Raw genomic sequence first — 13,611 nt, 5'->3', positions numbered from 1 at the left:
TTCCCTGCAGTGAAAAGCTGTAATTATTCTGTCTGCTCCTGTCTGCACTGAGACAAAAGCTCTCAGCGGCTGAGTTTGACCAGTTCATGCTATCTGTGCAAATGTGTCTATTTGTACAACAAAAAAGCTAAATGCTTGCTAATAAAGAATGCGCAGTTGCTCTGTGCTCTTTAATTACACTCTTTGAAAAGCGGTTCAAACCTTCACAGATGAGGACATAATTTCAGGTGTCTGACACAATTTACTATATTGACATGAGCTCTAATAAAGACACGCTGCAACAATACCAAGTAGCAAGACAGCTAATTCTGGCACAAATCTGGCGAAGAGGTAATATAGCCTATATCATGGTTTAATGATACAAGAGACAGAACTCTGAGAATGTGGTAAACTTTTTGTTAACAAACCTGCTACATCAAATTCTATCTCCAATGTGACCTTATTGGTTAGCGCCGCGTCTCGGAGAAGCTGATTGGCCTCCTCTAGTGTTCCGTCTTCTGTGGGGATTCCATTGATTGACAGGAGGCGGTCTCCAACCTGCAGCAGGCCACACCTACAACAGGAGTTACCATGGTGATGTCAGAAATATTGGAAACATTTGTTATTTTACCTTCTAAATATCACTACATCTTACCGCTATTTCCCACCGGGTGCGTCTGCGCTGCGTTCCAGAGGCGCCGCGAGCAATCGCAGCCATTCAAGTCAATGCTTGATATCCCACCAGCCGGGCCATGGCGCGGCCCAGAAGCGTGCGTGAAACGGACTTGACTATCCAGTCAATTTACCAAAACACCCCCCCAATATTGTTTATATCTCCTTTACAGCGCTACGAGAGATTCTTCTGGGAGGTGGAAAAACATAATAGACATCACAGATATTTTTTTTAAGGACTAAGCTAAAAAAGAGAAGGCATGGAGTTTAATTACAGGAGTGCTTGGGGTGGAAGGTAGATACTAGCTTAATAAACACGTGATTGCTCTGTAAAGTACTTGTAGAAACAATTAGATCTGCGAGTCGGGCAGCTAGACGCTCCGCTTCTGAGACGCTCCCTCAGTGGTATGGCGCGTGGCGGAGGACGGAACAAAACCGGAACGCAGCATAGACGCACCCAGTTAGTTTAAGCGCTTTCAGGCAAAAGTAGTGCTTTTAAAAAACTACAGGTACCATGTTGTTCTACCAGAGCAGCAGTGTGCTGCCATGATATCCACCAACGCTGTCTTTTAATACCTTTTATATACTGTATCTCTAATGTTTTATTTGTAAGCTCTGCATGTCTAAATGATGTGGTGATGCTCTTGGGCTTGTGGGACATGTTGCTTACATTTCAGAGCAGGGTTTTAGAAGTTTGTGTTATGCTTACTTCTGGAACATAACCTGGAAGTTCTGGTTTAATTTAGGTTTGCCATAGACAAGTGTATGAGTACTTTGGGTTCATCATCTAAATCATCTTGTACAACAACTTAGGCTTTTTTTCACCCTAACCCTGATACCCCCCCCCCCCCCCCAAAAAAAAAAGAGTTATATTAAATAGACCTTGGGAAAGGCAGAGGTTTAGTCAAAAGTGGTACTTTTCATGTTTATGAAGCCATTAATAGAGGGGTTCAATAAGGAACGCTCTGAGGTTCTATCGTCATTTCAGTCTGAATGTCCCATATAAGGGTTCTTCAAAGCAGAGCGAGATGAACATTTCCAAAAACATCCTGAAATAAAACATGTTTGTGTAGCTATTTTCTGCCCCTATTTAGATATGATTATCCCCAGGGTTAAAATGCTCCTGCAACAACAAGCATGTAGTAGTCGTGATCGTCAGTAGCCCCCCTACCTGGAATGTTTTTTTTTAATCTTTAATTCCTTTTACATAGAGAGATTACACCAGAAGGAGCTTCAGACTCCGTGTTACATATCACATTCTTTTTAGCTCCTGTATATTAAATATTTCAGACACCCCCAAAGCTGGCTCCACACTACATAAATCAGTTCTGCAAGGAAAGTAAAGCACATCAGTGCTGACAATTAAAGTAATTAATCATGTACTGTAAATACCTTTCCTTGGCAAAATAGAGGTGTATCACGAAGGAGTCATTCTGTCTTTTTAGAGGTTGGCCTGTGAATGCAAGCTAGTTTGGAAGCAAAGCTCCTCAAACTGGAAATTTAACTACATTTCAAGTCCAGTTTAGTTCAGGAATTCCCAATATTGCAATCGCACCAAATCACTGAGGGCCACTGACAGTGTGAACAAGTTGACGTAACACACAAACGTCGCCAAATTCATTTCCTTGTTTCTAGTATGAAGATGAGAGGTGTTTGGTGTTTTAAGCCCCCAATGTTGTCTTCCAGGCAGCGCTGCCTGGAAGGCACTAGGATTAGGCAATGGTTAGGGTTAGGTGCCTTGAAGTTGACGGTGGGGGCTTAAAACACCATCGAGCAAGATGTGTTTGAAGTTTGAAGTTTATTTATTTTTATACTTTATATATAAAGGGACTGTGTATATTAATGAACATTTCAAAGAATGTACAGTAAATATACAGGATTATAGCCAAAGGTTAATTTCCATCCTTAGTCCCTGACAGGTTGATAGTCCCTATACGTTATGAGACGTGTGACTTGAAAACCTCACATTTACCAGCTGAACCTACGGAGAAAGACCATCCTGCCAACAACCTGTACACATTTTAACATCAAAGTAGACTCAAGTCTTTTCCTTTCATGCCACTTTCTACTTCTACTACTACATTTCAGGGAGAAATATTGTACTTTTTACTCCACTACATTCATCTGACAGCTTCAGATACTAGTTACTTTACAAATGTAAAGATAATTTTTTGGGGCATTTTAGGCCTTTTTTATTTTCATAGGACTGATGAAGACACGAAAGGGGAGAGAGAGGGGGAGTGACATGCAGCAAAGGGCCGCAGGTCGGAGTCGAAGCTACGTCGTCGAGGAGTAAACCTCTATATATGGGCGTGCGCGCTACCAGGTGAGCTACCCAGGCGCCCATTACTTTACAAATTGAGATTTTTGCACACAAAACTATAAAATATAACTTAAAAAATTTAACTTCCCAACAACATAGGCTATAGACCTACAAGTACAGATGGACAAATGATTAGACGATTTAGCTGACATTTTCAATGCAGGACATTTACCTGTAAGAGAGTATTTATATAGTGAGGAGATGTTTGCTGTATGTGACAAAAAAATGTTGTAGCCTAAAAAACGTGTGACATTGCTTAGAGCACCTTTAAGTAGAGGATCTTAATACTTCTTCCACCACTAGGTGGAACATAGGTCAGGCTGAGCTAACTGGCACACTGTGATGTAAACCTATGCTGCATACACCTACAGTACTCTCCGCACTGTTCTCTGCGCCCTGTGAGCACAGCTATGTAGAGAAACTCTAGTGCTACGATCAATTAATGGGGAAAAGTGGACAATGTGATTCTAACTGTAGTAACTTTTTTTTTTGGTATGGCTTAAGGGCCAAAAGTCATGACTGTGGTTTAGAATTGGTGCAATGAACTTAAATAAAATAGGAGCCATGTTATTAAGTGCTACTGAATGATTACAGTCATGATCCCTTTCTGCTCCGAGGAGACTTCTGACAGGACGAAATGAAGATAAAGAGATTTCACTTTAACTAGGCCTCACCTTACTGCCCTCTGGATTTGCAGGACACTTAGGATTTTCATTTGACACACACACACACACACACACACACACACACACACACACACACACACACACACACACACACACACACACACACACACACACACACACACACACACACACACACACACACACACACAGAGTTGATTTATCCTCCATTAAGCCATGACTGGGTGACCAGACAACATCATTATGATCGCCTGAGTATTAAATGGCGTGCCAAGACTCTCGTCCCTGTCTCGCTGTCCCCTCGTATTTATTTATTTTTTTACAGTTTTGTTCTTTGCACTTATTTCCTGTTCTCATTTTCCCATTCTTTTCTTTTTGTGTAGTTTAAAAAATAAACTCAGTCTTATGTTCCAACCCTTTTTTTTACCTGTCTCACTCTCATTTCTCTTATGCTCTCATCTTATTTTTTTTGCTCTTTATTCCTTCCTTTTGCTTTTCATTCATCTTTGTCCTGCAAGGTGTTGATATCAGATCTGGTTCTTAGTGAGTAGTTTTCATAATCCAGCCTTAATCTGTAGTTTGTACAATGGTACATTTAACTAACAACATAGTATATATCTGTATATAATGTATTGGTTTGATTACTGGTTATATTGTACTACTTTGGTGTTGCAGAGAACTCAGTGGCGTGCATCATCAGTACTGTAAGTCTGACACAGTTTATACAGAGGCTTAGGTCAGGATAAGGATGTGGCTGTGTGTGGAGCACCTGTTTGTGTGTCCCGCCTCACGCTACTCCCTCAGTTCAGCATCCCTGAATGACTACACATGAGTGTATGTATGGCTACAGTAGCAGTTCCTGCACTGTCACCAGACTTCCTTAAAAAACCTGGCACTTTGATTGATTGATATCTTTTATTTTGAACATGTAAATAAAATAAGACATCAGAAAAGAAAATACTAATAAAAGACAGTTAAACAACAAAATAAAACTCCATAATTTCCAGTACTTAAATACATCTATTTACACATACAAAAAGGAGTAGGAAGAAGTACAACTTATGTACTCCTACCCCTTTATACCCTTTCTACCCTATTAAATAAGTTAGCTACAAAATAATGACTCTACAGAGATAATAAATCTGTAATCAATGAAAATATATATTCAGAAGTTCTATTGACATTCATATATTTACCCATACACAACAATAATTATACACATACTACAAATTGTTCAATAAAAACTCAGCTTATTAATTACACTGTGTTTCTCTGTACCTCTGGAATATAATTTCTTTGAACATCTTTTTGAATTGGAATATGTTTAGACATTGCTTTAATTCATTATTTAGTTTATTCCACAATTTAGTGCCACTGACAGATAAACAGAAACTTTTCCTTGTAGTTCAAAAACTGGGAGTCTTAAAATTTGACTTTCCCCTTAAGTCATAGCCCCCCCTCTCTTTCAGAAAATCTTTTCTGTATGTTGCCAGGCAATAAATTGTTTCTCGCCTTGAAAAAGTAATTTTAATGCTTTAGACTGTAAAAATAATGAATGTGTGTTCCAAATATCCAGTGTTATGAATTATTCTTATTGCTCTTTTTTGATGTATAATTAACGATTACAATGAATTTTGATACGCGTTTCCCCAAACCTCTACACAGTAATGTAAATAAGGTAACACCATTGAACAATACAAAATGTGTAGTGATTTGTAGTCTAAAATGTGCTTTGCTTTAGCCAAGACTGAAATACTTGTAGACAGTTTTGTTTGGATATATTTTATGTGAGATTTCCAGCAAATCTTGTCATCTATCATCACTCCAAGGAATTTCATTTCATATATTCTTTCTATATTGACACCTTCTATCTGTAACTGAACTTGATTGAATAATTTACAATTGCTAAATATCATGAATTTGGTTTTACTCACATTTAATAACTTATTCGTGTCAAACCACTGTTTTATTTTTCTGAATTCTGAAGTGATTATGTCCAGGAGTTGCTGTAAATTCTGACCAGAACCAAAGATGTTTGTGTCGTCTGCAAATAATACAAATTTCAGTAATTCAGATACTTTACATATGTCATTTATATAGAGGATAAATAGTTTTAGTCCCAATACTGACCCCTGGGGGACACCACACGCAATGTCCAAACATTCAGATGTATGACTTTAACTGTGCATTGCTTGGAGAAACGTCAAATACTCGTTGAAGCAGCCAATTCTTAATTGTTAATGTCTTTGTGTGCATTTGGCATTAAACAAAGAGTCCAAACTAACATTTCCACTCAGGTGGACAATGGAGTCAATCAAATTAAAATAATACATTAAGTTTCAGCTATTTCAAGAAATATCTATACTGCCGTTTGATGCTAAACATATACTGAACCATTTCTTGCCTTTGTAGTCCAAAAGTTACTTTTGTTTTGTTCTTTACACCCTTATTTAATTGTTCACTGTACATTTTCAGTCAAGATTTTGTATAGCAATGCTGACAGTTTTACAGTAAAAGTGGAATGTCAATATAGCGTTACAATGGGCTCCACCTCGCTTGCAGATGCCTCACAGATGCCACCTGGGGGTTTTTGGCTTTCAGAGCAACTACTGGCAGTTGAAGTGGCTCACTGCTGGCTAAAGGCCATGTTATGTTATGTTATGTTTAAGCGTTAAATAGACACCGTGGGTACGTACGTGGGTACATGGAGACACTGACCCTACGCCAGACTCTATGCCGTAGCCTGAAGTGCACCTCTCAAAAAATTTAACAACACGTCGCTCGGCCCGTGGCTTGGAAGCGTTGCATTTCCACCTACTCATTTCCTGGTTCTCCATCTCAATAAACAACATGAAATCAATGAGAGGGTTAACGTTTCCTGCTTTGGATTTCGGACCGTGGTCAGAAAGCACAGGGCGGACACTTTGTTTCTCCCACTATGACTCTAGAGTCAGTACTCGCTCCGAAGCTAATCCCCATCACATTCTTAATCGCTCTCACACACACACACACACACACACACACACACACACACACACACACACACACACACACACACACACACACACACACCAGCCCTGCTGTTATCTTAAAGAGATCAACGCACACACCAACGCACAAGTATAAACTTCAGGCCACTTACTTAGGCTACGATGTTCCACTTCCCAGACTGTTCAGGTGCCGCCAGAAATATCGTTGGATGTCCGTTACCTTCTGCTTTCTTTGTGTTGGCATTCTAAACTCCGGTGGATTTATTAGGACTATGGTTAACTTCTCCTCAGATCTCTGCAGGGTAAATCCAGACAGCAAGCTAGACTATCCGTCCAATCTGAGTTTTCTGTTGCACGACTAAAACAACTTTTGAACGTATACATGTTCCACCAAAACATCTTCCTTTACGAGGCTATTTTGCAGCGGCACTATTGCTCCATCCAGCACTTTGCGCCGTCCAAGACGATTGTGATTGGTTTAAAGAAATGGCAATAAACCAGAGCTCCCATCCAGGAATGTTGTGTGGACTAGCCAGACCCTCCTCCTCAGTGCAGGAGGAAGGTCTGCCAATGCGAAACTAGCAGAACAATAAATCAGATTTTAGTAGTGGGTTTTCTGAGGACTGCTACATATAAATACTTAAAATGAATTTAAAAGTAAAAGACTAAATAACATTTATGGTAAGAACTTCTAGCAGCACTAACGCTGGATAATTACAGGTGAAAACGTTAAAGGAGGATGCCCTTGCTGGTCACCGCTGCACAAGACTTATGCTTTTAAAGACTATAAATTGTTTAAAGTGTAATTCAGGGTGGTGTGAAAAGGGGTTTATTTAGATTCATCCTGTCAAGCAGGAAGGAGGGTACTTATCGATTCCTCCAGCGTGAGCGAGGGGAAACTAGCTAATTAGTGTTGTTAGCGTGGGCGCTAATGGAGAAGGGAGTGTGGCCTCAGGGTGCTGAAACACACCCCGCACTTACAGAGGCTGTTAATACGACGGGAACATCAATCAGTACACACACACATACACGCACACACATCGCATACACAATTGAGAACTCACACAGAAAGACTTAGAGTTGTGAACATATAGCCTATGGTTGAATAAAAGTGCAACAAAAGACATATTGCGAACACAGGCACACAGACTCGCAGACACACACACACACACACACACACACACACACACACACACACACACACACTTTTGCACGCTAATACTTGGAAAGCCCCACCTACACTCATGTACATACATTAAATGCTTAAAAATGTTCATACACCCACACATCACACAGAGCCAAGCAGAGCTTTTAATACGCGGCAACATCAGTCTCACACACACACACACACACACACACACACAAGCCTTAACACTGATATACACGCAAAGCTGAGTAAAGCTTCAAGCATTAAAGTCAACACGTGCATGCGCACACACACACACACACACACACACACAAGCCTTAACACTGATATACACGCAAAGCTGAGTAAAGCTTCAAGCATTAAAGTCAACACGTGCATGTGCACACGCGCACACTCACACACTCACACACACACACACACACACACACACACACACACATAACTGCACATTTGTTTAAGTTTGTTATTGAGCATGTGAAAGGTTTGTGATGCTGTAGTGTCTGTTATACGTCCCGATAGGGATTAATTATTGATGTTAAATGGGTTAAAGGAAGGATGGGAGACACTTCAACACCAAAAACCAGCTTGCCATAGACAGACAGAGGCCGATCAACTACACACAAAGGCTTTTATATTCGTATATCGTTTCTTCCATTTTTCCCCGTCAAAGAGTTTTTCTTTATCCCGTCGTATGCTGTACAGATTGTAAAGCCCTTTGGAGGTAAATTGATGATTTGTGATATTGGACTGTATAAGTAAAACTGACCACTTGACTGTTTGTTCACTTGACTAACTTTTTTTGTGTCTAAACGGCTTTACATCACAGAGCAGACACATTCAATTATTCATGTGTGAACATCTCACCTCTCTGCAGAGCTGTCGGGCTCTATGAATCGGATAAGTGGGGGTGCGGACAACGTTTCGGTGGCGAATATGCCTCCCTGCAGCTGGACACCGAAGCCGTTGAGTGGGTCGCCTGTTAGGACGACCTCACTGGTCTCTACATGGACCACTTGACCACCTGGACCCACCGAACTGGACGCCAGGGACACTTTAAACATACACAGACACATAAAACATAGATTTTTTTGATTACACATTTCCCTTCAGAGGAATGATATCATAGTCAAGACAGAGAGACATATGGAGCTTACAGGAGCTTTTGTGCTCTTTCTTTCTCTGCCGTCGTTTGAGCAGCGAGTTACGTGGGCTCATGGGAATTGTAGGCCTGGGCAGGGTGCTGGAGCTCTGGCTACTGGGCCCAGATGTAGTGGTAGAGCCGGGAGAGAAACTGGCAGATACCAGAGCTGCAAAAAGGGAGAGAGAAAAGAAGGTGACTATACCTAAAACAGTAAACGAGTTGTTTAGTGTACTGTAGGAACCTTAAGGGCTTCCGCCAAGTATTTCAATTTTATGTAAAGCAATTAATACAGTACTGTTCAGTGGCCATTGTGGCAAAGTGGATACATGTAAACCTTTGGGATAATGTAAGTATGTGTCTTTAGTATGGCCGACCCGAATGCTCTGAAGCTTTGAAGCTTTGTTAGTTGCCATGGTAATCTGCATCCAAATGAGTATTAAAATGCTTTGTATATTTGTCTTACTTTTATCATTACACACCCAAGAAAATCCTGAACATCCAATGCAATAAGGAATAGTAGTCCTACATCATTCATTTGTGCATCAACATTAATTATAACTGGTTATTCTCAGACCGACCACACCTGTCTCGGCCTGCCTTACTTCTTCATCCCCAACGTTACCACTACCAAAACTCAAAGTTTGACCACATGAGGCTAACTCGACTGCAACTGTCGCGACGCAAATATTTTAAAAAGTCAAGTGTCTGGAATAATTTCACAATTTGTGAAGATGACAACCAAAAAGTCGAGTGCCAGATATACCAAATTAAGCAAATCATCTAAAAGAAACCTGTAAGAAACCGCGTAGCTGTGATAGAGTGTGATTGCTAGGTCTCTTAAATTTTACATAAGAAGCTACGAATGTATTCGCATACTTCCCACCAAAGCTTCGAAACCTTAAAAGCGCGATATTGGGGACAGCCCTAGTCTTTAGCCGAGAAGCCCCATTTGCTAGGGTTACCCTGTTTCACCGAGCAGCAGGAAAATGTAAGAACTTCTCTGATTGGCGCCAATCCTCCATTACTATATTTTTGTTAAGACAAAATTAAAGACCAAATAGATAAACAGGAAGTAAAAGAAAACAGACAGACACAGTTGTATTGTTAGTGTTCTTACACTTGCAGTAGTCGAGGTTGATGGTGTTGTTATTCGAGGCGGTCCACGACTTGTTGAGGGTGGCGCTTGTGTTGCAGAGGGTGGAGTTTGAAGGGTGACAGTAGTTCACACAGGGGTCCCAGGAATGGGGGTGGTCCGACTTCTGAACCTTCACTGGAACACACAAAAATCATTTTGTTACTTGTGTCACGTCATAATCCAGTTGTTGGTTTCTATTGGCTGCCGGGTTGTGGTGGGTGTGGCTTATCTGTGTCACAGGGCTGACAAGCGGAAGTGAAGCAGACACGTTGCGGTGGAACAGCTCAGTGAGAGACTGCTGAAGCGGATTGTGTTTTCTGACTTGTCATGACGTTTGCCCACGGAGTTTGTGTTAATGTTATGTCCGCGTTTTGAATGTCAAAAAAATTAACTGTCAACTGAGCGTCAACGCTCTTCGACGCTGCACCGACTGACAGGGGGAGAGGAGCGGGCCGGCCAGCGTTGAAGCTGATTTCACGCCGAGCCGAAGAATGCCAGGTAGGCCTCTAACCCTTACCTGCAGTCGGGCGGCTAATCGGTTAGCTTTTCCAGTTTTCAAATGCACGAGTAATACCAAGCTCTGTTGTAATACTAGACGTAACTTACATTAATTCCCTGGAAGATTTCTCTAACCCTAAACATGTGTTAACACGTCTAACTTTAACCTTAACAGACACGGTTATTATAACTTTAAAAGGTAACTAACAACACAGTGGCTACAAAATGCAAGCCTGATATAAAATTAAAAAGAAAACTTAAAAAAAAAAAAAACAGACTGTGCCATCTGTTAAAAAGTCACGTTTCCTCAGATGTCGGGGAGAACCTCTTCTGGGGAAACTCCCACTGAGAGCATCAGCATACAATCAAGGCTAAAGTCTGACAACCTACACGGCTTCATGTGTAATTCCTCACCACACACACTTTTGTTGTTAGTTGATCTTAAGCTGCCCTGTACTGCCACGTCTATCCAGCAGAGCTTTTATTTCCTCGACATGTGAGTCATCCTTATCTAAATCGCTCGGTTGGCGGGAGGTTTGAGGAGCCGAAGTGTTGGGCGGCTTCAGGGTGGGATCTGAGAAAGGTCTGTCTCACTCTCATCCCCTCCCAGTAAAAATAAAGTCATTACGTCCAGCGACAACACACTGGAGAGACAGATCTGCTGACAGGAAAAGGCTACAGTCACACAGATAGATGCACACAGGCAGGCCACACACAAAAAGGCACTGCACATACACAGTTATATGCTCACTTACACACCTGTCATACATAAGAGAAGATACATAAATACACACAAGGTGCAGCGGATAGGGTGTGTACACACACTTATGTCCAGACTCACCAACACTAATCTATGCTGCAGTAACACAAACTGCAACGCAATCAAAGACACACACACACACACACACACACACACACACACACACACACACACACACACACACACACACACACACACACACACACAACCTTTAATGAGAGTGTCTATTAATAAAGCAGTGGGAGGCTGGCAGCAAGGTCTCCTGCAAGGCCATCAGTATCCTAATGAGCTGTGCTCACTTCCTCACACACACACACAAACACACACACACACACACACACACAAAAGGCAGTCACAAAAGGCAGTCACAATCATGATTAGAGGGAGGAAAGAATGAATTTTGCTGCAAAGACAAATGAAGGAGGTGCGAGATGAGATGCCGACCTTTCGAGTTTGTGTGTGTGTGTGTGTGTGTGTGAGTGTGTGTGTGTGTGTGTGTGTGGTCGGTTAACTTGCAGACTCTAGTGCTTCCTTAAAATAACTTTAAAATAACTGTTTTTTGTCACTTCAACCTAGATTAGAATGAAATAGAAGAGTAGGCAGGAAAAAAAATAGAAATAGGAAATATGAGACAAGAATAGATAAAAGGGGGGGCAAGATGAGAAGAGATGGTAGGAGAGACAGAAAGGAAGACAATAAAAACAAATAGAGGAGAAAACAGGAAGGAGATGAAACAAAATAGGAATAGAGAAGGAGAGGAGGAGGTTTCAAGCTGTATGCAACGTCTGATAGCATGGAGGAAAGGTGTAATGACTTTAATCCAATACCATCCTGCCTTTACACTCCCCGTCACTCACTTCTCATTCATCCGCCACTTCTCCTTTCAACTTTCTCTCTTCGTGCCTTCATGAAACTACTGCCCCCACCGAAATGCTCTACAAAGAGCCGTGGCAGAGGGTTTAGTCTATTTCAGTCTATAATTTCTCTTCTCTTTTTTTATCTCGCTCCTTCTTAACCTGTCATGAGTCTCTCATCAGGTTAAAGATTTTTCCAACCAACCTGGGTAAAAAAAAAAAAAAAAGGTAAGATGTGTGTGTGCTCGTGGTTGTTAATAGAGGGAAAACAGAATAAATTAAAGCTGTGCTAGGCACTTAACTTTTGGTGTCGTAGGGCAAAAATTTCATAATAATCTTTCAGCATATTGTAATTCAAGTGGTCATGAGAAAACTAGACTTCTGCGACTCTTCTTGACTCGGTTTTCAGGCTTTAGAAAAGCTAGCCCGTGACAGGAGACTTTGGCCAATCACAGGTCATTTCAGAGAGACAGAGAGAGCGTTCCTATTGACTGTTCTGCGCATGCATTGCCCATGCGAGAGAGAGAGTAGGGAGGAGTTGGAGAGCTGCAGGAAGAGTTCTCAATCTATATCAAATTCTGGCGTTTTTGTTGCATTCTACACACTGCAGCTTAAAATACACATTTGTCTGACGTAAACCGCAACAATACTGGCAGCTTAATCACAGGTTCACATGTGTGTGTGAAGCAGTGTACACTCAGCGTACAGGCGTGTGTTTCTACAGTATGTGTGTGCAAACTTGTCATACTGTACTTAAACCCCTCAGCTGCGAGGCATTAACCTGGGATAAGTAGCGTTTCCCCTGTAAATCCACTGGCACTATTTCTCCCGCAGATGAAAAGCTGTCACTTGGCCGCGGGTGAAGAAACACTCCTTCAACTAATTAAGCACCAAGTTGCTGTCATAGCGGAAATATTCCTCAATCAGTGTTCTGCGAGAGAGGAAGGCGGTTAGAAAATCACTTGATGGGTGCCACTTTTTTTACCTCTCTGATCTGGTAAATGTGCATAGGCCGACTTAATTGGGGCAAAAACTTTGATACTCTGCCCTAATTCCCTGTTTCCCTGTTCATCCAATATGACGGAGAATGATGCTGAGGATTTTTCCAAGTTTGCTTCCCTATTTTAAAACATAACCAGGCGTGCCTGGTGAGCACCACGGAGTTAACATCTGGGGCAAAATTCATATCTTCACACTATGCATTGGCTACTGGAGTAAATAGTTCACTTACTTAAAAGTATTTTAAAGTTTGTGCAGCTGCTGTATCCTGCTTTAACACTACTAAATCTGTCCAAAACAATCAAAGGTTTTTCAGCAGATCGATATCAACAAAAAACTACAGTACCCTTTCCAACGACCTGTCATTTTAGTCTTCAGTGGCTGAAAGATTAGATTTGAACAGGTTAATAAGAAATGGGTAACTATCTGAGGATAGAATACAAAGAAAAATGAAGATGTTGGTGGCTAC

General features: G+C 41.2%; 1 protein-coding gene across 8 annotated transcripts in view; it reads right to left on the bottom strand.

Moving 5' to 3' along the window:
- The window catches only part of LOC116034505 (glutamate receptor-interacting protein 2-like), a 379,804-nt gene that overhangs the window by 31,227 nt on the left and 334,966 nt on the right, over window positions 1-13,611 (bottom strand). For all 8 annotated transcript variants that reach the window (XM_031277187.2, XM_036002038.1, XM_036002034.1 and 5 more), the window contains 4 exons: window positions 10,014-10,166; window positions 8,910-9,062; window positions 8,620-8,806; window positions 408-553 (listed from right to left, as the gene is read on the bottom strand). In XM_031277187.2, the coding sequence (XP_031133047.1) occupies window positions 408-553; window positions 8,620-8,806; window positions 8,910-9,062; window positions 10,014-10,166 (639 nt within the window). The remainder of the gene's footprint in view (window positions 1-407; window positions 554-8,619; window positions 8,807-8,909; window positions 9,063-10,013; window positions 10,167-13,611) is intronic.

Source organism: Sander lucioperca, chromosome 6 (genome assembly GCF_008315115.2).
Source record: "Sander lucioperca isolate FBNREF2018 chromosome 6, SLUC_FBN_1.2, whole genome shotgun sequence".
Classification (NCBI taxonomy): Eukaryota; Metazoa; Chordata; class Actinopteri; order Perciformes; family Percidae; genus Sander; species Sander lucioperca.
The sequence above is the reverse complement of the archived record's forward strand: the minus strand, read 5'-3'. Positions and strand labels throughout refer to the sequence as shown.